This window comes from Sciurus carolinensis, chromosome 5 (genome assembly GCF_902686445.1).
Source record: "Sciurus carolinensis chromosome 5, mSciCar1.2, whole genome shotgun sequence".
Classification (NCBI taxonomy): Eukaryota; Metazoa; Chordata; class Mammalia; order Rodentia; family Sciuridae; genus Sciurus; species Sciurus carolinensis.
Genome location: NC_062217.1, coordinates 37,955,960 through 37,980,898, shown reverse-complemented (window position 1 = coordinate 37,980,898; position 24,939 = coordinate 37,955,960). Strand labels below are relative to the sequence as shown.

Below are 24,939 nucleotides of genomic sequence, written 5' to 3'. Positions count from 1 at the left end.
GCATGGGGATTTGGGTTTATAGTACAGTCGAGAAGGAAGGTCACAGCAGTACTAATCTGCTGTCTGTTCCAGAATCTGCATTGGGATGCTGTTCCTTTTACCACTGGTGTCCTGCAGTCCATTTCAGCTGCATTTGTCTCAGCCTATGGGAAACATGCTTAAAATTAAAAATATTTTCAAATGACTGAGTTAGATCTAAGTGTTGCAAAATCCAAGTATTTTCAGAATTAAACAAGAAAAGCAAAACACATAAGTTATGCATATTATACCATTTGTGCAAAAAAATAAGACACATGAACTTGTATTTGCAAGAGAAAATTCTGAAAAGATAAGGAAGTGATGGGGATCTGCAAGGGGGACACATACTTCAAAGTATAAAATAAATATTTTCTGCTTTCTAAAAACCCTGTACCAGGTATTAATTTTTCAATTAAAAGTTTATTTAAAAAAATTAACCTCCCATTTCATAAATTTCATAAATGTAATTTTAGGTCCCGACTTCTTAAACATAATTTTTAAAAAATGTTTTGCAGAGTTCTCTAAAAAAAAAAAAAAAAAAAAAAAAAAAAAAAATTACATTTTCAGCCCCGAATTGTGCACTTTAAAATTTGAGGACGGCTGGTAGGTACTGTAAACCACCACGTACACAACATTCCGACATTAATTCCAAAGCAGACCTAACTGATATTAAGATAGGTTCACAAAGAATTGGGGGCCAAAACGGGTTACAAAAAGCTTCGTACGTGACAGCATCGTCCTTAATAAGCTCTTGCTCCAGGAGTCCCGCAGGTCCTGAGAGTGCGGCGGGCGTCATTTGTCCTCCAGGCTCCACACCCCAGGGACCCCGGCCTCTACACCATCTCACAAAAGTGCCCCGGCGGTCGGGCTGTGCGACTCCGCCCGCCGCCACCGAGTCCCAGGGTCGCCGCCCCCTCCGCCGCGTCACTTGTCCCTGGGGCGCGCGGCGAGCACCTACCACTGGTGGAGAAGCGCAGGGGAGAGCGAGTGGCTCTTCCCCGGCCCGCGGCCTTGCGCCGCTCTTGCGGGCGCCTGGGCCTGGCGCTAAATTTAAAAACGTAACACAAGCGCCGGCTGGTCCCGGAAACGAAACCGAATTCAACCCGCTGGCCATCTCCCGGCTCGCCAGCCCCTCAGCGCGCCGCGCCACCCGGAATAGACCCTCCACCCGCCATTTCCGGCGGGGCGCGGGGACTGAGGCCTGTGGCAGCGGGGTGCGTTGCCGCGCGCGCGTCCTGGAGGAGGCGGGCGCCATGGCCACGCGCGTGGACTGCGGGGACAGGGCTCGCGCTCAGCAGCACGTGTTCCTGGTTCCAGGTAAATACGGCCGCCGCGCGGGGCGGCAGGCGGGGCGGCCGCCGGGACCGTGTCCACCCGCTGGGGTGCAGTGCCCGGCTTGTGCGTGGCCTCAGCGCCCCCAACTCCTGCGGCTGCCGCCCCCGCCCAGGGGGCCGGAAGGGCCTCTCCCAGACGCCCTGCGCCGCTTCTTGGTCACATGCTGTAGCCAGCCGCGGTTTTCAAACGCGGAAGCGCACCAGGGACCGGCCCGATCGCTTTAGGATCCAGTGAGATGAAGGGAGCCGACCCCGCCTGCAGAGCGGGGTCGAAGTCTCCGGTGCGCCCCGGTGCCCCTGGGACTCCTGCACGTGGGGGTAGTTTGGTGTCCCCAGTTGAGCGTCATCAAGCCTGTTGCATTTGAAACAGGGATCCAGTAGGCCTGGAGTGGCCTCGGAGACTGTGCTGTTTTTACTGGGCCCCTTCCCTGGAACTGGCCTGGCAAAGCAGAGCAAGAGGTTAGGCAAAGGATGATCTTAGCTCAGCAGGATAATGACCACAGTAGCCTCAGAACCAGGCCCTTTGGCCTCTCTGCAAATGGTGACCAGACATCTAGGGTATGCAGGGAAGTAGGTGGAGGGGGCCACATGAAGAGACCCTTTAAGCCTCAGAGTAAATGCCATATACTTTTGATCGTGTAACTTTGGAAAGAAGGAAAATTTCCTGTTCGTTGTATTTAATGTCGAGATCTAGCCTAGCAAATGCAGAGTGTTTTTGCAGATAATATACACTAATATGACACATTTGCCCAGCAATCTAGATTTTTATAAAATTACATGAAAATTTCATAGCAGTATGTCAATATTTTTTGCATATATGCTTACTTTCCCCATCCCTTTGTAAACAGTTATAATATACATGCAGTAAAATATAGGGATTTCAAGTGTGTAATTCACCCAGCCTTTTGTCTCTTGTGCCCCTAGCAGCTTCTCCTGGTGCCTCCTCTAGATATCCCCAGTTGTCCCTGTGCTGACCTCACCAGAGATTAGTTTTGCCTATTTGGCTACCAGTGTACCTTTCTGTTTCTGACTTCTTTCTCTCACCATCCTTATCTGTTAGATTCACCCATGTTGTGGATAACAGTGGGTTGGTTTCTTGGTGGGTTGGTTGGTTGGTTGGCTTTTTCATTGCTGCTTGTAGTTCATGGTATGAATATCCATGCTATTTATCTCCTTTACTGAGGATGACATTTGGATTGTTTCCAGTTTGTAACTCTTATGAGTTGTACTTCTAAGACTATTCTTGTGAGGCTTTTGGTGAACGTGGATACTCATTTCTCTAGGGTATATACTCTAGTGGAGTGACTGGTCCTAGGTACTGCATAGATATTTAGCTTTAGTAGCCACTGCCAAATGGTTTTCCAAAGTGGTTGTACTGATCCACCTCCCACCAGCAGAGCATGAAAGTTCCTGCTGCAAAATTCAGGATTTTGACTTGAGTCTAGCTGTATATACATGCTCTCCTTTCATCTCATTTTTGTCACATAAATACAACTAGATTTTCAGAATAAGAACTCTCATTTTTCAGAATCAAGTGCATTGTTATTATTCAGACATATGCAATATCTGATAATTTGTTTCTTATTTTGTTGTCTGTTTATTCAGTATTGACATTTTGATTCTTAAAGTGTATTTGTACCCTCGTTATATTAAACACAACCCCCCAAAATAATTAAATATTGAATGTGTCCCTGAAAATTGAAGATTTAATATATCTACTGAGGGGTGGTGAAGAATTTTGGCTCAGTTCCTGTTCAAAGCTGAGATGTACTGTCACCTTTTAAGCACTCAGGAGACTGAACATCAGGGAACTGATAGTGCTGTATGGTCAGGTGGAGGAAGAAAAAGGCCTGGCTTCTAGAACTCTTAAAACTTGAGCTCCCTCCCTTCCTTCTTTCTTCCAGCTGGCCTTTAGTGCCACCTTCAGGCTCTGAAGGTACACACACAGTTTGGTAGGTACCACAGCGCCACAATGGTTCTCAAGCTTGAGGGCGTGGGTCCACCTGGGAGCCAGGCCCCACCCGGAGAAGTCCTGGGGCTTGAGAATGTGCCTTTCTAATGAGTTCCCAAGTGCTGCTGCCGCTGCTGGTCCAAGGACTCTACTGAGAACCACTTCAGTGAGGTTCGGCCCTTGGGATCTAGACTGAAATATAGGAACCCCAACCTCAGGCTTAGAGCTCTTTTTTGCCACGGGCAGAGTTTACATGTCAGCAGGTACAAAGAAGTTCAGTGTAGGAGGCCTGTCTTCTTGCTGTTTTTTCCAGGAGATGGGGAATCGGTTCAGTTAGCTATGCATTCAACAGTAGGAAACTGCATGCCCTTTGCTGAGTGAGCACCTTAGCCACAGTGAGGTTGGATCCTTAGTAAAGGAAATAAAAATTTTATGAAAATTTTCAAGAGTATTTGGTAGAGGCAGTGTGTACTCAGTTTTAGAAAACTTCTGGGATCTGGAGAAACTCTTGTGTATTGAAAACTCAGCACATTATCCACCAGAATAACAGAACTTTAAAGGGATTTTTCCATGTGACAATGTAAAGCCACCTAACCTTGTGATGGCACTTTTTTCCAACATTGAAATCATATTTACTAAGTTGACTACTATACTATTATATCATGAAGGATTATATTAAAGAGTTGGATTTGGGTCACTCTGCCTCTCGTTTGCAATTTTAGTTGGCAAAACTCGAATATCCCAGATAAGCAAAAGCTGGAACTTGGGAGGGAAACCTTTAAGGTATTCAGATTTGGCACCTGTATTTTCATAGGCAGGTGGAGACAGAAATGCTTCTCATTTCTGTTAGGTAAGCACTTCTAAGTTTGGGGTATTTTTAATGTTTCTCTAAAATAATCTGGGCATACTATGTTATTGGCAGTTTTAGTTTCTCTAAGAGACCTTTAACAACTCTGCTTTTTAGAACATGTTAGTGGTTTTGTCCCTCTCTGCTTCCCTAAAAGTAAATGTTTCGTATCTTTAATATTTTTCTTTAGTCCAAGTTTTGTACACAAGTCAGTTCTACTAAGCTGGGATGACCCAGGGGTGAGGATCTGCTGGGAGCATGTTGGCTGAGTGTGGGACTGATGACTTTGTGTATTGCCGTTGGGACTGAATAGCAGGATTCACCTCCCAGGAAGTGGGAAAACCCAATGTTGTGTGTGGCCTGATTAAAATTTCCATATAAGCCCCCTGAGTAAAAGGTTTCCAGACCAAAATGGACTTCAGATCGAATCTTCACTTCTCAACAAGTATTTCTTTCTATATTGCTATAGGACTTTCCCCCTTTGTTTCATGAAAATAAATGTTAGAAATTATTTTAGAAAAGGTGGTATTGGTCATTTCCCTAACAGATGGCCCAAGTGAGGGTCAGTTTCTTGAGGGTGGATGATGGGTAGGTTTTTGAGAGATAAGAATTCCAAGCCTGCCTTTCATAGACATTTCAAGTACAATAAGAGCTTTTTAGGTGGGCATCATGATAAAATAAATAACAATATCAGAGTTGCCTCTTCAAATGGAAAGCAAAAACAGAAGTGAAAGTATTGTATGAATTCACCCTTTAGAACTGTGTTCTCTTTAAAGATTAAAAAATAAATCAAATTTGAAAGCAAAAACCAACTTCCTATGTTATGATGGAGGAAATTTATAGTATAATGTTGTTGTTTCTGATCTGTCCAGTAGCTTTCTGTAAGCCCTGAAGAAACATGTCTTGTTAGAGACGAGAGGAGAAAGTGAAAGTGTAGGACAAACTACCATAGACCTTGGTGATCCGACAAAACAAAAAAACCAACTTTTTTTTCCTGTTTTGCCTAAGGGTGGGCACATGTTAGAAAAGTTGAAGCAGGTTTTCTGCCCTTTGTCAAAACTGTTTGCATATATGCATGCATGTATATGTTTGTGTTTAGAAATATGCCTTGTGGGCATACCTTGGCAGAGGTAGAGAACCTGGCTAGTTCAAGTGCCGACTTGAGACAGCCTCTGAATAATTCAGCTCAGCTTCTAGGAAGATGTCATTTACTCAGCAGTCTCCTGCAGGCAGCAGCAGTATGGGTGTTTGAGTTTTCCAGTATGGAGCATGTTTAACATTTTCTGAGTCTGTCTTTACCTTTAAAGAACATTTTTTTTGATAGGGCCCATCTGACCTTTCTCAGCTGGCCACTGGATCTGCTCCCCTGGCTATCTGAGCACGTTCTGAAATGGGTGGACTAAATCAGTTGCCAGTTGGTGTAATCAGACTGTTCCTGGAACCTGATCTCGTCTTAGTATTGTTCCAAAAGACCTGGCACAAGTAAGACTCATGGCTCCCACGTATTTATCCTCCATGGGGAAAAAATTTCATAAAAGAAAAGAAAGCAGTGTTTATAATTTTTTATTTGAATAGAGAATTAGGGACTTCAGGGGTTCTCCCACACCCTCTGAGCTTTAACTGTGATGTTAAAAGCAAACAACTCTGGGGCAGGGATATAACTCAGTGGTAGAGCATTCTCCTAGTATGCTGGAGGGTCCTGGGTTCTATCCCCACTACTGCAAACAGGAAAACAACCCAGTCAGTACTTCCTAAAGCCTGGATATATTAAAAGACACCTAAAAACTAAATTTGTGCTATTTGTTATCTCTGTGTCCTTGAATGAATTGCTTCCTTATTGTGAAGTGTCTATTCCTCATCTCTGCAGTGGGGAGACGAGTACTAGTCTAATGGGGTACTTGTCTGTAGCTCCATTACTCCCAACTCTTCTCCAGTTTAACTGGGCCTGGGTTGGAGTAGGTATTTGATAAATATTTACTGAAAGAATGTCTCTCCTTCTATTTCTTCCTGTGGTATTTTTACTTACACTGTCCTTTTTCCTCTCCTTCCACTTCTGTCCAAATTCTACCCATTCTTCAAGGCTTGGTTCAACTTTATTTTCCACAAAACCAAGCCATTTGCTGGAACCCAACTTATTTTTGAATATCCATGGCTTTCTGTCTCCCTTGAACTCTGCCTGCTTTTCTCCACTTTCTACTTATCCTTTAAACCTACCTCAGGGTCACCTCCACCAGAAGCCTTCCCACTGGGCCTGTCCTCCTATTAAGTGTACAAGTTAGTGGTACCTCTGGTCACACATGTCATCATGATTATTCAGTATTGTTTTTGTATAAATACGTACTGAACACCTTACACAGGCCAGGAGCTGGGGGAGGTTTCCAGGCATGTTCTCTCTGAGTAGCCAGTGGCTTCTAAGTGGTGGGTCCCTTGGCCTTCAGCTTCAGAGCACAGTCATTCCTAATGCTTGTAAAGAGCAGAGCATGCCACTTAAAACTTCTGGACTTTTGTTCAGAACTTCTTTGTGACTTTATTTTCTAAGGATGACTTTGCGAAGTGGACTGGGCCACCAGTGAAAAGACTCGTAAGGGACTCAGATCTGTATGTTCTGGTGCCTCTTTCATTATCTTCCCCTGGAACTGCTAGGCTGCAGTCTGGCGTAGCTGCTTCCCAGAGCTGATCCTGTGAGGATCCTATGCCAAAGTTCTGCAGTAATTTACCTTGTTTTTAAACTTTTTGTTGTTGCTCTCAATATCAGAATTTTTGACTCATTAACTCTTCATTTATACATTTTTATTCACCTACTATTTTTTAATTAACTTAAAAAAAATGGAATGGTAGTACCCAGGATGGAAATTTTAGTAATGCAAAATAAATAAATAAATAAATAAAAAAGGAAATAATTTATCATTCTGCCACCCAGAAATAGAAATTTTAGAGATATTTATTTCCATTTCTTTTATGCTATGTGTATCACAAAAGGAATTTCAGTGCTTTAAAATTTTTCTTTTTTTCTGTTTCCACCTTTATTTCATTCTTTACTCTTACTATTGATGTCCAATAATACTAAAACATTCAGGGGAGTTGGGATTCTAGAAAAGTGCTATATGGTACTATTTCTACATGGAATTAGAGAAAACAGTTAACATTGATTTAACAAAGAACTGAGGGGTTGGAATATTTTTCTGTTAACGACCTGTCCCTGTAATCCCAGCTACTGGGAAACTTGGTGGGAGGGATCACTTGAACCCAGGAGTTTGAAACTAGCCTGGCAACATAGTGAGACCCCTGTCTCAGAAACAATAACAACAACAACAACACACACACACAAACCTAAAAAGAAAAACTTGCAATATGAACAAAGCTGACAAAGCGAATTTGTATATTATACTTCAAGCATTGAAGAGGCATGAGTTTATGTTCACTCAGTAGATGATATACATTTGGAATATATTATCTTTAAAAATGGATAAAGATTGAAAATACAAATGGTGCAAGAGAGATGAAGATAAATTCACAGAGCTCTAAAGGATACAGTGGTAAACTAGGACATTTTGAAAGCCACCGGAATGGGTTGAATTTTTGAGGACAGCCTTCTGCATACCTTCCTCTGTATACTGGGCATAAGCAGGAAGCCAGTTTGAATGGTGCCTGAGTCTGCCTTAGTATGGAACTATTTACTGTTTTTTCCTGTGGGATCAATGCATCTGGGTTGTGTATTACAAAGCCTGACTTGAACTTCTCCAGGAGTTCCTGAGCAGGTTCCCATTTTCCTAGGAGAGGCCAGCTGTGTGCTGGGGCAGGGCAATGGAGTGTGGAGCATGTGAGGACATCTGGAAACAGGGTGTCATGGCAGCAGGAGGCCTGGGTTTCTGCCTGAGTGTTAACTTCCTCTGCTCAAAACAACTTCCTCCACATAGTGGAAAACAGGCTGCACCCTGTCCCCAGGCCTCAGGTTTCCTGGTGTGAAACTTTTCAAGACAGCCTTCTGACTGGGCCCCCTGTGGTCACAGGCATCTCCACCCTCACCCCTGTTAAATGTGGCTGAGAGGGTAGACTCCACTACAGGCACAAGGTGAAAGGAGGACAAAGGGAACTTGAGGGTGAGGTGTGCTTTGCTGGAAGAAAAGGATGAACAGCACAAGAACTAGCTGCTGCCTTCACTTACCAGTGGAATTCTGCTGTGGCCAGAAGCCTTAGCCCTATTTGATCTCAGTTGTTGGGCCTCTCTGACTGGCTTATGCATAGATGGTAGAGGTTTATTTGTATGGAGAATTAGATTCTGGTTGCAGCTTTTATAGTTGTCCCTTGGTATTCAAGGATGATTGGTTATAGGGCACCCACAGCTACAAAAATCTGAGTGTCCAAATCCCTTTTTATAGAATGGTGTAGTATTTGCATTTAACCTAGGCAGTTCTCCCCTTTACTTTAGATCATTTCTAGATTACCTAAAATACCTAATATAACGTGAGTGCTATGTAAATAGTTATTGTATTGCTTAGGGAATGACATCAAGGAAAGAAGTCTGTCTAGTTTCAGTACAGACAGATTTTTCCATCAGAATATTTTTGATCCAATGTTAGTTGAGTCCATAATGTGGAATCTGGATATGGATAGCTGATTTTACTTGCCTTTATTTCCTCAAGGTTTACGTAATTTTTATGACCCATCTCTTGTCTTTGGATTTTGTATCTCTTGTAACTCTGTAGTACACTTTTGTGTATGTTACGGTATTTGACCCTCACAATGACCTTGGGCAGCAGTTAAAGCAAGTTTTATATTACTGTTTTACACATCAGGAAACCAAGACTCAGAAGTCAAATTGTCTATTCAGCAGGCAGAAGGATTTCAGTGACAGGACCCCTGCTCTATTCCATGGGCCATCCTACTGCCTGAAAGGTGGCATCCAGCACGGTGGTATCATAGCACCATGGAGGAGACAGGGGACCTGGAAGGGCTGAGTCTTCTCCCTTGATTTAACTGGGACCACACACACCTCTTCTGGAGCCAGCACTTGCTGCTGTCAGATATCCCAGTCAGGTCTGTCCTTTCTACCTCTCTAAAATTTTTCCTTCTTCCTAGATTTTTCAAGCCCCATCTCTATAGGTTGTTAGTATCTTTGACTCTGAGCTGATTGTGAACCTGAATTTTATCACCAGCTTTTTCTTCAGTTCATTTTCCAGGCCATTCGTAGAAACATGGCTGTCAATAGGGATAGCCTTGAAAGATTGGAGGTTTTGTTTTTCATGGTCTTGGTGAAGACCAGTTTTAATTTTTTTTCCCTAAAACTTCAAAAGAAAGTTATACTTCGAGGAACCTATCACTTGGAAATCATTTTCCTAGTATCTGCCCCTGCCCTCCCTTCTCTGTCCTCCCTCCTCCTCTCTCTCCCTGCTTTCCTTTCCCTCCTTCTGGATTTGCCTCTGTAGTCTTTGAAGAAACAGAGCCTCAAAGCCCAGAAAATGACCCACATCTCTTTGATGGTGGTGCTCACATCTTGTGAGGGGAAAGGCATACAGCTATTACTGAAATTAGCATTCCTGGAAGCTGCAAGGAACTTGAAAAGTGTGCTGATTTGTCTTGCATGCATTATCTTTGTGTGCTAGCAAAGTGTTTCCAAGGAAGATGCTCTGGCAACCAGGCAGGAGGGAACCAGGGGGTCTGAATCTGTTCCAGTGGCTAAACTGGAGCCATTTAGGACACTTACTACATGAACATGGCTGTGATAATCTCATTTTTTTTTATATTGGATCTTCTTTAAAAAGCCGAATAGCCCTGATATGTTATCTAAAAATAGAGCCAGTGGAACCTTGATGTCTCTCTTCTCCACGTAACATGGGCGTGGGTTTCTCAGAGCTTATCTCTTATGTGCCAAAAATCAGACAGGATCTTGAACAAATGTCCGTTGCTTCCAAGTCATAAGAGCCCTTGGCAAAAAGGTGATTCTTTCTCTCTCCTGTCTCATGTCTTTGAACTTTAAATAATACAAAGAAAATTGTCTTAAACAAGAGAGGGATAAAAAAGAGCTGCCAAGTTGATAAAACTGGTTGATAAATAATTTCATATCAACTGTGCAGCAGCCCATACTGTATAGTTTGTAGTTGAAAAATAATGGACTTTTTTGACTTGTGGAAAACTTCGTGACTATGTTTTCAAAATTACAGAGTGATTAAGTCTGTGCATTGATACGTGCAGTGTACCCTGAGTTTCAAGCATTGAAATGTCACATATAATTGGGGAGTATACCCAGTGATGTATATATTATAATTCCTAATAATACATCTATTTTCTTTCTTACTGTTGATCAACTTTGAACTTATCTGTTTTTAGATGTTTCTTATATCCCACAAGAGATTTCTGTTTTTTATGTGCTTTTTGGATCCTGCCCCTTTCTGTGTTTGACTTTGTCTACTCCCCTCCTTCATTCTTTGACATTATGGTCTCCTGGCTGGGTTAGACTAAGGGCTGATTAGATATCCCTGAGGACATCTGGGGAGGATTCTACAGGTTGGGGACAGATAGTTTGAGACATTTGTGTAACAGAAGAAAGTCATCCCTAGATAAATACCGTGCTTCAGAGCTGCAGTTTGTGACTTTTGAGTTACGAAGATGAAGGAATTACGGTATTGTAGTTGAAAACGTTGGGTTTGCAATAATATTTGCTTGAGTTTAAATTCTGATTCTACATTTGACTAGCATTGTGATCTTTGGACAAGTTTTTCATCTAAAAAAATGGAAGTTATTACAGTACCTGTCTCATAGAAATGATATTGGAATTATACTGTGTGACTTAGAGCCTAGCACATAGTAATTGGCTAATAAGATAGCTGTTATATTTATTTTGAACTTAGTTGTCTCTTTGTCACTTGTGTGTGTTGTTCAGACTTCAAATATCAGGAAAGTAGCAACCACAGACTCCTTTTCCTTTTTCAGTTGTGAATGCAAGATGATGGAGCAGGATGATGAATAGATGGAAGATTTGCTGCCAGTTAAAGGTGACCAGTGGGGCATGATTGGATCTTTACAAAGACCATGAGAGAAAACTGTTGTGGAATCAGTTAGATATAAGGAGCCAGAGCGGCAGGCTTAAGATAATTGAATTTGAAATGGCTGGCAAGACTGATGCCTGCTTCTGATTTTTCTTTCTTTTTCTTTTTCTTTTTTTCGTTTTTCTTTTTTTGCAAAAACTACTTCTTAAGTTATTTATTGAGCTTGAAGGCATATATCATCTTATGTAAGGGAGAATCAAAAGGCAAAAGTGCAAGTTTATTCTTAAAAATAGAGTGTGAATAAAGTCTCATTTTCCCAGTACAGTTTTTTAAAAATATTTTTTAAGATGTTGATAGACCTTTATTTCATTCATTATTTGTATGTGGTGCTGAGAATCGAACCCAGTGTCTCTCACATGCTATGCAAGCACTCTACCACTGAGCCACAACTCCAGCCCTCTCAGTATAGTTTGAAGGAAAGTATTTCACATGAATAAATTTTTCTACATAAGAAAAGTTTGATTCTGTAAGTATCAAAACTTGGTTATATCATTTCTTATTGAACTTTTTATAAAATTGAACACGTTATATAGTTTTTAAGCATATTTCATGTGCAAAGAGCTACTGAGAACTATACATTTTCTTGATTTTTACACACACATAGAAACACATTGTTCAGGCTTTTTAAGCAAGATACATTGATTCTAGTTTAATCTTTTCTAGGAAGGCTAATTGTTATGTCTTTAGGAACTCTTTGTTTGGAATTTGTATTTAAATTTTGGTCTTCTAGTCCCAAAATGTTCTTTGTTTCTATGTATTTGAGGGAAGGGAAACTGATTCTTAGTGAGTACTCTTTACCATATTCTAGACACTTTCATATATATTTAATTTCAATCTAACAAAAACCTATATACTAAATATGTTTGTGCCCATTTTATAATTGAAACAACTGAGGCACATAAAAGTTGAGTATCTTGCCCATTGTCACACTGCTGAGTAAAAAGAGGGGCTGGGGTTGGAAATTGACCTGTCTGATCCTGATTCGGGGCTCATTTTGTGCTAATATTATTGAAGAAATATTCACCAGTTAAAAACGGGTTCATAGATGAGGGTCCTCTTGATAGTCCCTCTTTCCTTTTCTGATTCTCTGTCGTTACTCTAAAAAGCAGGATTTTTTTTTTTTCTTCCTAAGTAATTTAGCTATTACTTATCTGTGCTAGATGCAGGTAAAAGTAGATGTTAAAAAAGAATGCAATTTCACCTGGTGAGTGAGGAACTAGCCCACAGGATGACCCAGGGTTTACCATATTTAAATGAAAATTCTTTAACTTTGATGGAACCTTTAACCTCTAGTCACAAATGATTTGCATGCCTAATAATACCAGATACAGAATGAGGACTTAAATTGAAGGTATTATAGCAATACAATTCTTTTTTTCATAATAAGCCTTTAAAATTCAGTGAGAGTAAACCCACTCCTCCATAAAAGCAATGAAAACACTGACCAAGAGAGTCAAAATCAACTTTTTTAGAACTCCTGAAATTAGCCAAAGACTTCCAACAGTCGGGAAAGTGTTTTTTTCAAGAAAAGCTGCTGAATCTCATCAGGAACAGCAGGGTTTGTGGCATGTAACTTGAACTACTCCCATTTTTCTCTGCTTAGTTCTGTGGTAGCCTGGAAAACTAGCAGTCTTGGAAACATGGTACTTGTAAAAGCTAGCAACCTTTCAGCTGCTGGAAAGGATAGACCTGGTTTGAAGCTTTTCAAAAAGTCCCATTCCTAGAGCATTGTCCCTTTTCCACCTGTCTCTCTGTTCCTTAGAAAAGTCCCATTTGCAGGGCGCTGCTACTTGGCCTGATTTGGAATTCAGAGTTGCACTTTGGGAAAAGCCCTATCCCTGGTTCATTTGTCAGAAACAATCAGTGGCAGTTGTATAACATTGTAGCTTCTGATTGGACAACAGTAGTTGGCCAGAAACTTAAAGGGAGGATATGGGGAACAAGATGTCCATAAGGGGCTTGGAAAACTCTGACATATTCCTAGGGACTTAGAAGGCTACACCCATATCTAGAGCTGTTAAGTATTTGAGTGGGAATCTAATTTCCAGAACTGTTACATTTACTATATCTTATCCAACATGCCCAGTTTAAAAAATATATAAGACACACACACACAAAGAGGAAAGAATGGTCCATAAACAGAGGGGTAAAGTAGTCAATAGAAATTGTCCCTCAGGGGCTTGAGGTGTTGTCCTTACTCTATAAAGATTTAAATCAGGTACTATGAATATATACAAAGAACTAAAGCATGTCTAAAGAATGAAAGTGTCATAATGGAATTTCATCAAATAGAGGGTATCAATAGAGAAAAATTATAAAAGAATTTATAAGTTCTGGAGTTGAAAAGTGTAGTAACTGAAATGCAAAACTCACCAGTGCTTTCAGGAACAGATTTGAGCTGGCAGAGAAAGGAATCAGATATAATTGAAATTATCCAGACTGAAGAGTGGAGGGAATATTTGAAGAATTTATAGCCAAACACTTTCCAAAGTTGATTTAAAAAATCATTCAGTATGTGCAACAAACTCTAAATAGGATAAACTCAAGAAGCTCTAGGCTTACATGCACCATAGTCAGATTGTCAAAAGACGAGAGAAAAATGACTCATCAAGTTGAAGCTATCCTCAGTAAAACTAAGACCTGACTTCTCATCAAAAACCAGAGACTAGAAGTTGGTAGTAGCATGGCATTGGCGAACTCAAGATGCTGAAAGAAAAGGATTCTCAACAAAGAATTCTATATCTGTCTAATCCTTCAAAAATGAGGAAGAAACTAAGACATTCTCTGAAGAAGAAAAACAAAAATTCATTACAAGCAGACTCGTCCTAATATATCGGTGATTAAATGTGAATGCATTCATTATACACTCTAAAAGTCATACTAGAGGGAGAAAAGCCGTCTCATAAAAAATCAAAAGGAATTCTTCAGGTTGACAGGAGAGGACACTAGACAGTAACTTGAATTCACATGAAGAGTGGAAGAGCACTGGGAAAGATAACTGTGTAATGGGCACATACCATATAAAATATTTGTATAAAAGTATAAATGCATTTTTGTTTGTAACTCTTCCATCTGATAGAGAACTTTGTAAAGCAATAATACAGAACTGGAAGTGAGCATGTACTATATATAAAGATATAACTTGTATGACAATAATAGCTCAAAGGAGCAGGAAGGAAAAGGAATATATTTCAGGAAAGTTTTTAAATACTATTGAACTAAGTTAGTATTAATCCAAACTACATTGTTTTAAGTTAAAATGCTAATTGCAATTCCCAGAACAATCACCAAAATACAATTTTCCCAAAATAAAGAAAGGAATTAAAATAGTGCCCTAGAAAGTATCTATTAATATAAAAGGAGCCAGTAATTCAGAAACAGGGGAACAAAGACATAATGTATAAAACAAGAGATAGATGGCAGACATAAATCCTACTTTATCAGTAATTATTTTGAATGTGAATACATTAAACATTCCTATTAAAAAGCAAAGATTGGGGACAGATCCAAGATGGCGGACTAGAGGGTGACTGCATCTCCCGTCGCTCCAGAACTCAGGATTCAAGAAGGGGAGGTATTAAGAGACTCGGACCAACATAGAGCCATGGGGTGAGTCTCTCCCACCAGGGGGGCAACTTCTCGGAGCAGGGCAGGGCAGCAAGAGACTTCCCCAAGTAGCCCTGCTCACTCAGGCGGCAGGCGCAATCCACAGCCAGCTTCTTGAAGCAGGCCCACCCAGTGGGAGCTTTTCCACACAGAGCCAACCCCAAGCCCCGGACCCAGCGGCAGGCCCGGCCCGCAGGCGGCTTCTGGGACCAAGGCAGGACAGGGAGAGGCTTTCCCCGAGCAGCCTGGCTCCGTCAGGTGGCAGGTTCTGTCTATAGCCAGCTTCTAGGAGCAGGCCCATCCAGTGAGAGGATTTCCACGCAGAACCAGGGGCAGCTTACTTTGGAAGCACTGCATTATCAAGTTCCTCCAAGACTTCAGGCTACTGAAGGCTGGGAAGGGATATACTGGAAATCTACAGGGACACTATAAGCCAATAGAGGAAAACTGCAATATCTCAGAGTCCCACTGATATCTGACCAATATGAGAAAACATGGGAAGAAAATGTCCCAAACAAATCTAGATACTATATCAATAAAACCCAATGACAGCACAGCAGAAGAAATGTCAGAAAGGGAGTTCAGAATGTACATAATTAAAACAATCAGGGAAGAAAACGAAGAGATGAAAGAGCAAATGCAGGCATTGAAGGAAGAGATGAGAGAACAAATGCAGGCATTAAATGATTGCTCCAATCAACAGTTAAAAGAGCAAATACAAGAAGCAAAACATCATTTCAATTAAGAGTTAGAGATACTGAAAAAAACAAACAAACAAACAGAAATCCTTGAAATGAAGGAAACAATAAACCAAGTTAAAAACTCCATAGAAAGCATAAGCAATAGGATAGAACACCTGGAAGACAGAACCTCAGACATTGAAGACAAAATATTTAATCTTGAAAATAAAATTGAACAAACAGAGAATATGGTAAGAAATCATGAACAGAATCTACAAGAATTATGGGATATCATGAAAAGGCCAAATTTAAGAATTATTGGGATTGAGGAAGGCTTAGAGAAACAAACCAAAAGAATGAACAATCTATTCAATGAAATAATATCAGAAAATTTCCCAGATCTGAAGAATGAAATGGAAAACCAGGTACAAGAGACTTATAAGAATCCAAATATACAAAATTACAACAGACCCACACCAAGGCACATTATTATAAAAATACCTAACATACAAAATAAAGACAGAATTTTAATTTTATAAGGCTGTGAGAGAAAAGAATCAAATTACATTCAGGGGGAAACCAATAAGAACATCAGCAGATTTTTCAATCCAGACCCTAAAAGCTAGAAGGGCCTGGAACAACATTTACCAAGCCCTGAAAGAAAATGAATGTCAACCAAGAATCTTATACCCAGCAAAACTTACCTTCAAATTTGACGATGAAATAAGATCCTTCCATGATAAACAAAAGCTAAAGGAATTTACAAAAAGAAAGCCAGCATTACAGAACATTCTCAGCAAAATATTCCATGAGGAAGAGATGAAAAAGAACGATGCAAATCAGCAAAGGGAGGAACTAGCCTAATGGAATAGCCAAATAAAGGAGAAACCAAATCATATCAAAAAACAAAAATGAGTCAAATGACTGGGAATACAAATCATATCACAGTAATAACCCTGAATGTTAATGGCCTGAACTCATCAATCAACAGACATAGGCTGGCATATTGGATTAAAAAGAAAGACCCAACAATATGCTGCCTGCAAGAGACTCATCTCATAGAGATACCCATAGACTAAAGGTGAAAGGATGGGAAAAAACATACCCATGCACACGTACACAGCAAAAAAGCTGGAGTATCCATCCTCATTTCAGATAATGGGACTTCAAGCCAAAACTAGTCAGAGGGATAAAGAAGGACATTACATACTGCTTAAGGAAAACATAAATCAGCAAGACATAACAATCATAAATATCTATGTCCTGAACATTGGCTTATCCATGTACGTCAAACAAATCCTTCTCAATCCCAGAAATCAAATAGACCACAACACAATAATACTAGGTGATTTTAACACACCTCTCTCACCACTGGATAGATCTTCCAACAAAAATTGAATAAAGAAACCATAGATCTCAATAACACAATTAACAATTTAGACTTAATGGACATATATATAATATACCATCCAACAAAGAACGAATACACTTTCTTCTCAGCAGCACATGGATCCTTCTCTAAAATAGACCATATTTTATGCCACAAAGCTACTGTTAGCAAATACAAGAAGATAGAGATACTACCTTGTATTCTATCAGATCATAATGGATTGAAATTAGAAATAAATAACAGAATAAAAAACAGAAACTTCTCCAATACCTGGAGATTAAATAATGCGCTATTATATGATGAATGGATAACAGAAGATATCAGGAGGGAAATAAAGAAATTCTTAGAAGTAAACGAGAACAAAGACACATCATATCAAAATCTCTGGGACACTGTGAAAGCAGTACTTAGAGGAAGATTTATTTCATGGAGCACATTCAACAAAAGAAGAAAAAATCAACAAATAAACAACATAACACTACAGCTCAAAGCCCTAGAAATAGAAGAGCAGACCAACACCAAAAGTAGTAGAAGACAGGAAATAGTTAAAATCAGAGCCGAAATCAATGAAATTGAAACAAAAGAAACAATCGGAAAAATTGACAAAGAGTTGGTTCTTTGAAAAAATAAACAAAATTGATAAACCCTTAGCCACACTAACAAAGAGAAAGAGGGAGAAAACTCAAATTACTAAAATTCGGAATGAACAAGGAAATATCACAACAGACACAAGTGAAATACAAAACATAATTAGAAGCTATTTTGAAAATCTATACTCCAACAAAACAGAAAACCTCGAAGACATCAACAGGTTTCTAAAGACATATAAATTACCTAAACTGAATGAGGAGGACATACACAACTTAAATAAATCAATTTCAAGCAATGAAATAGAAGAGGTCATTAAAAACCCACCAACAAAGAAAAGTCTGGGACCAGATGGGTTCTTAGCCGAGTTCTACAAAACCTTTAAAGAAGAGCTCATTCCAATACTTCTCAAAGTATTCCATGAAATAGAAGAGGAGGGAACCCTGCCAAACTCATTCTATGAAGCCAATATCATCCTGATACCTAAAACAGACAGAGACACATTGAGGAAAGAAAATTTCAGACCAATGTCCTTAATGAACATCGACGCAAAAATTCTCAACAAAATTTTAGCAAATCGCATACAAAAATATATTAAAAAGATAGTGCACCACGATCAAGTGGGTTTTATCCCAGGGATTCAAGGTTGGTTCAACGTGCGGAAATCAATAAATGTCATTCACCATATCAACAGACTTAAAGTTAAGAATCACATGATTATTTTGATAGATGCAGAAAAAGCATTTGATAAAATACAGCATCCCTTCATGCTCAAAACACTAGAAAAAATAGGGATAGTGGGAACATTCCTTAACGTTGTAAAGGCCATCTATGCTAAGCCCATGGCCAATATCATTCTAAATGGAGAAAAACTGAAAGCATTCCCCCTAATAACTGGAACAAATCAGGGATGCCCTCTTTCACCACTTCTTTTCAACATTGTCCTTGAGACTCTAGCCAGAGCAATTAGACAAACCAAAGAAATTAAAGGGATATGAACAGGAAAAGAAGAACTCAAACTATCCCTGTTTGCTGATGACATGATTATATTATTAGAGGAACCAGGAAATTCCACCAGAAAACTTTTAGAACTCATAAGTGAATTCAGTAAAGTAGCAGGTTACAAGATCAATGCTCATAAATCCAATGCATTTTTATACATAAGTGATGAATCTTCAGAAAGAGAAGTTAGGAAAACTACCCCATTCACAATAGCCTCGAAAAAAATAAAATACTTGCGAATCAGTCTAACAAAAGAGGTGAAAGACCTCTACAATGAGAACTACAGAACACCAAAGAAAGAAATTCAAGAAAATCTTAGAAGATGGAAAGATCTCCCAATGTTCTTGGATAGACAGAATTAATATTGTCAAAATGACCATACTACCAAAAGTGCTATACAGATTCAATGCAATTCCAATTAAAATCCCAATGACGTCCCTTGCAGAAATAGAGCAAGCAATCATGAAATTCATCTGGAAGAATAAGAAACCCAGAATAGCTAAAGCAATCCTTAGCAGAAAGAGTGAAGCAGGGGGTATTGCAATACCAGATCTTCAACTCTACTACAAAGCAATAGTAACAAAAACGGCATGGTATTTGTACCAAAATAGAAAGGTAGATCAATGGTACAGAATAGAGGACGTGGACACAAACCCAAATAAATACAATTTTCTCATACTAGACAAAAGTGCCAAAAATATGCAATGGAGAAAAGATAGCCTCTTCAACAAATGGTGCTGGGAAAACTGGAAATCCATATGCAACAGAATAAAATTAAACCCCTGTCTCTCACCCTGCACAAAACTCAACTCAAAATGGATCAAGGACCTTGGAATCAGACCAGAGACCCTTCATCTTATAGAAGAAAAAGTAGGTCCAGATCTTCAACATGTTGGCCTAGGATCAGACTTCCTTAACAGGACTCCCATAGCACAAGAAATAAAAACAAGAATCAACAACAACTGGGATAGATTCAAACTAAAAAGCTTTCTCTCAGCAAAGTGAACTATCAGTAATGTGAAGAGAGAGTCTACAGAGTGGGAGAAAATCTTTGCCACTCATACTTCAGATAGAGTGCTCATTTCCAGGATATATAAAGAACTCAAAAAACTGTTCACCAAGAATACAAATAATCCAATCAACAAATGGGCTAAGGAAATGAAGACACTTCACAGAAGATCTACAAGCAATCAACAGATATATGAAAAAATGTTCAACATCTCTAGTAATAAGAGAAATGCAAATCAAAACTACCCTAAGATTCCATCTCACCCCAATTAGAATGGCGACTATCAAGAACACAAGCAACAATAGGTGTTGGAGAGGATGTGGGGAAAAAGGTACACTCATACATTGCTGGTGAGGCTGCAAATTAGTGCAGCCACTCTGGAAAGCAGTGTGGAGATTCCTCAGAAAGCTTGGAATGGAACCACCATTTGACCCAGCTATCCCACTCCTTGGCCTATACCCAAAGGACTTAAAATCAGCATACTACAGAGATACAGCCACATCAATGTTCATAGCTGCTCAATTCACAATAGTCAGATTGTGGAACCAGCCTAGATGTCCTTCAATTGATGAATGGATAAAGAAACTGTGGTATATATACAATGGAATATTACTCAGCCATAAAGAATGATAAAATTATGGCATTTGTAGGCAATGGATGAAATTGGAGAATATCATGCTAAGTGAGATAAGCCAATCTCAAAAAACTAAAGGACGAATGATCTCTCTGATAAGCGGATGATGACACATAATGGGGGGTGTGAGGGGTTAGTGTTAGGGTTAGGGTTAGGGTTAGGGAGGGGGCAAGAAGGGAGGAAGGAAGACTATAGAGGGAAAAGAGGAATGGGAGGGGTAGGGAGAAGGAAAAAATAACAGAATGAATCAAACAACATTACCCTATGTAAATTTATGATTACACAAATGGTATGCCTTTACTCCATGTACAAACAGAGAAACAACATGTATCCCGTTTGTTTACAATAAAAAAAAAAATAGGTACTTCTTCCAAAACAGTCCCCAGTGATATGTGCATTGAACTCTTGTTCTAACATTTAGTTAGAAGTTCATTTTGGTGGGTGTCTCCCTATCTGGTATTGGAAAAGCTGAAAAAAACAGGTTGTTAATATAAGCCAACCTGATTTCTCTTAGAAAATGCTACCAAAAAAGTTTAATCCTTTATTCATTCATATTTGTGAATTTGTAGCAACCTTCTAAAAATAAAATGGATTTCCTGTTAAAAAAAAAAAAAAGCAAAGATTGGCAGAATTGGGGCGGCTATGATCCAACTATGCTATTTATTGGACACAGTTTAGATTCACACACAGAGGTTGAAAGTACAAGGATGGAAAAGATATTCCCTATAAACAGTAGCTAAAGGAGAGGTGGAATGTCCACACTAATACCAGATGAAATAGAGTTTAAGACAAAAACAGATACATTGGGCGGGAGCTTTGTTATATTCCCAGCTAGATCCCCACTGCCTGACCTGGTATATGAACGTCCTGGTATACGAGGGTGCCGTTTGTCGCTCAGTGGTGTCCTGCCATGAGTACAAATGAGAAGGCAGTTTAGTTAGGGCAGACATGCATTTGATAATTGTCCAGTCATGAGTTGAGGATGCTAAAGGGGGTGTTAAGGAACCAGAGCTTGGTGGTGCCGTGCGTTCATGGGAGCTTGTTGTTGCCAGGGTGTTTTGATTGTGCAAGGCAAAATCTTTACCTAATGGCTTTTTTTTTTTCATATTTAGGGAAATAAATTTATATTTGAAAACCTGCATTTTATATAAAATCATTTAATTTTCAAAAATTGATATCTAAATGATGTTTTTAAAAATGAACATATCAAAACTATTCTACAGTCTGCTGATTGTCTCTTCAGTCTGTTGATTGTTTCCTTTGCTATGGAGAAACTTTTAGTTTGATACAATGTCATTTGTCTGTTTTTGGTTTTGTTCCCTGTGCTTTTGGTATCTTATCCAAAAATCTTTGATCAGATCAAATCTGTTTGTTTTCTTCTAGTAGTTTCATAGTTTTCAAGTCTTACATTTATGTCTTTAATATATTTTGAGTTGACTGTATGTTAAGAGATAGGGGTCTAGTTTCATTCTTTTGCCTTCAAATATCCAGTTTTCTCAACACCATTTACTGAAGAGACTCCTTTACCCAACATGCGCTTTTGACTCCTTTGTCGAAATAGGTTGGCTGCATGTTCTCACTCACGTGGAAGCTAAAAAAGTTGATCTCATAGAAGTAGAGAGTAGAATTGTGGTCACCAGAGGCCGAGGGTTTAAGGAGAGGTTGTTTAGTGGGATGCAAAATTACAATTAGATAAGATAAATAAGTACAAGCATTTTTATAGCACAGTAAGTGACAACATTAACAACAATTTATTGTACATTTCAAAATACTTGGAAATGTTTGGGGTGACAGAAATGCTAATTACCTTGATTTGACCATCGCGCATTACATACGTGTATCAAAATATCATACTCTAGCCCATAAATATGTACAATTATTAAGTATCAATTTTGAAAAAACTTTCTTTGTACTGGTTTTGGCCCAGGAACTAGCTAAAGATTTAGTTGGTGAAGTGAATATATAATCCCCTTGACCCCTTAGCCATAAAAACAGAGAAATAAGCAATTCGAAGGCACAGGAAGCCTTGCCAGACCTTCCCATATCTTCTATCATGAGGTTTTATATTCCTTGTATTTTTTTTCTTCTTAGCAATTGTTACACTAACAGTCTACATTTCAGTGATTATTTGATTTAAAATCATCTCTTTCGTGGAATTTGCATGAACTCCATATGAATAGGGACTAGGTCTATTTTTAGTTGTCAATAATTGATAAATTAATAAGTGACATAGGAACCATACTTTGAAATATATTCTGTAGAGAAGAGAGGCAACACCTGAGTACAGCGTCTCACTTGGAATTCCATGTTGAAAGATTCAGTCCAACAGCATGTTGTTTTCTCTGCACCATGTGAGAAAAGATTATTTCCCTCCACTAAATAGACATTTCAATGTTGTCTACATTTGTATATCCCAAAGAATGTTTCACAGAATATTGGCATTTGCAACATAATGCACTAATGTCAGTATTTATTTGTAGTTAGCGATTTTAGACGTTCTTACAGCTTGACATTTTAGGTCATAGCTAATCCTCTGATCGTATTGCTTTTCCTGGGAAAAATAAAAACACTGCTTCCCTTGGAGAATTATTAGAAATATATTCTTTAGACTTTTAGTATTTAAAATTTTTAATTACTTTAGTCTCTGGAGGAATGGGGAAAACTGAAGGAGAATGTGTAAGGTTCACTAGATCCAGTTTTCTTTAAAAAAAAAAAAAAGAAACAGAAAGTCAACAATAATTCATCAAATTAAAGTTGAAAGGTCTACTGTTATGGTGAATGTTAAGATAAAGTGATGTATTGCTAACAGAAGGAGGTCACCTTTTCTGGCTCTTAAGAGGTATGAAGATACATGATGCTGGAGACAGGCTGGATGGAATCAGCAGGAGGGGAAGGGAGGAAAACCACACTTGAGTTTTTTGGAAAAATGTTTAACAGTGCTAAACTTTATCTGGAAATAAGTTGCAGAAAGGAAAGTCTTAAATGATTCTTAAAATTAAATCCGCATGGTTCCATTTATATAGTATTCATAAAATGGCAAATTATAGAGAAAACAGAATAATGTTGACCTGGGGTGAGGGATGGGGGCAGAGAGTATCATCAGTTTGCTTTGTGCATTTTGAAGCCCCATATTTGGGGTATATTTAGAAGTGTTATGTCCTCTGAGCTAATCCCTTCTATCATTATAAACTGGCCTTCTTTATCCCTAGTAATAGTCTTCTTCTGTTATCAGTATAATCACTTTCCTTTGACTGACGTTAGCATGATAAGCACAATATAATCTTCCTTTTACTTTCATTCTACTTGTGTCTGTAACTCAAGTGTGTTTCTTACAGGCCACATATAATTTTATCTTACCTTTTTAAATCCAGGCTAACCATTTCTGTGTTTAGTTGGGATGTTTAGACTATGTACATTAAATGTATTGTTGATATGGTTGGGGTTGAATTTGCCCTGCTGTTTGTCTCATCTGTTCTTTGTGCCTTTTACTCTTTTTCTACCTTCTTTTGGATTAAATGAGTGGTTTTTTGCAGTTCTTTTTCATCTCCTTTGTTGTCTTATTAGTAAGAGCATTTTTTTTTTGTTTTATGGTAGTGATTGCCTATGAGTTTATTGTACACATATTTAAGTCATCACAGCTGTCTTCAAGTGATATTTGTTCTTCACACATGGTATAAGAAACTTAGAGGCTTATCCTTATGCTTCTTTCCTCCTGGCCTTGGTTTTACTGTTGTCATACATTTTATGCATACGTTACAAATTCCACAGTAAATTGTTCTTTTTGTCTAAACAGTAATCTTCAAAGACTATTATTTATTTACCCCTGCAGTTACCATTACCTGCTTTTCTTGGTTCTTTTGTTTAGATTTCAATTTTCATCTGGTGTCATAGTCTTGTGTGTGTGTGTGTGTGTGTGTGTGTGTTGCTGGGGATCAAATCCAGGACCTTATGGAGGCGAGGCAAGCACTCTACCAACTGAGCTATATCCCTAGCCCTATATCACAGTCTTTGCCAGAAGAATTCCTGTAGCATTCCTTGTAGTATGGGTATGTTGCTTTCAACTCTTGTATATTTGAAAAGGTCTATTTTCTACCCTTGATTTTCAGGGTAGTTTCTCTGGAATTGTGGTGTTTTATTTTAGTACTTTGCAGATGTTTCTCCATTGTCTTCAAGTTTCCATTGTTTTCACAATAAAATAGCTGTCATTCTCAGCTTTGGTTCTCTGTACAAAATTGTCTTTTTTCCTCCTTTGACTGCTTTTAAGATTTTTCTTTTTATTGCTATTTTTGAACTATTGATTATGATATATAGTTTTACTCTGGTTCTTTTGTGGCTGAAATCACTAAGCTTCTTGGATATGAAGGTTTACAGTTTTCATAATTTAGAAACATTTCAGGCACACTTTGTTCAAATATTTTTCTTTACTCCTTTCTTCTTTCTTTTGGAAACTTGAATTAGGTATATATTAGGATGCTTGAATTTGTCCCATAGTTCACTGATCCTCCTCTTTTAAAAATTTTCCCTGTGTTTTCATTTTAGACTTTGTTTCTGTCTTTAAATTCATTAATCTATTCTTCTGCCATTAATCCCTTCTGGTGTATTTTTCATCTCTAAAAATTCAGGTTGACCCTTTAAAAAAAATCTTTTATCTATACCTAACTTTTTCTGCATAAGAAATGCTGTTTTCAATGCCTTTGTAAATTCTTATACTTTGTGTGTAATATCAGTATCCCTCTTTCAATAATTGAATTTTTTTCCTAACCATTGGTCATATTTTTTCACTCTGTTGAATGCCTAATAGTATCTGATTCAATGTCAGGCATTGTGAATTTTA

General features: G+C 38.8%; 1 protein-coding gene across 6 annotated transcripts in view; it reads left to right on the top strand.

Annotated features, from left to right (window-relative positions):
* The first annotated feature begins 926 nt into the window (after nucleotides 1-926).
* Rnaseh2b (ribonuclease H2 subunit B) overlaps nucleotides 927-24,939 on the top strand; it is a 91,267-nt gene continuing 67,254 nt past the window's right edge. For 5 of the 6 annotated variants that reach the window (XR_007108789.1, XR_007108788.1, XM_047553392.1 and 2 more), the window contains exon 1: nucleotides 927-1,335. Coding sequence is in view for 4 of the 6 variants with exons in the window: in XM_047553392.1 (XP_047409348.1) it covers nucleotides 1,272-1,335 (64 nt within the window). In the remaining 2 variants the exon portion in view is untranslated. Of the gene's footprint in view, nucleotides 1,336-11,080; nucleotides 11,143-24,939 lie in introns of all 6 variants that reach the window. The other variant, XM_047553391.1, reaches the window with a different exon arrangement.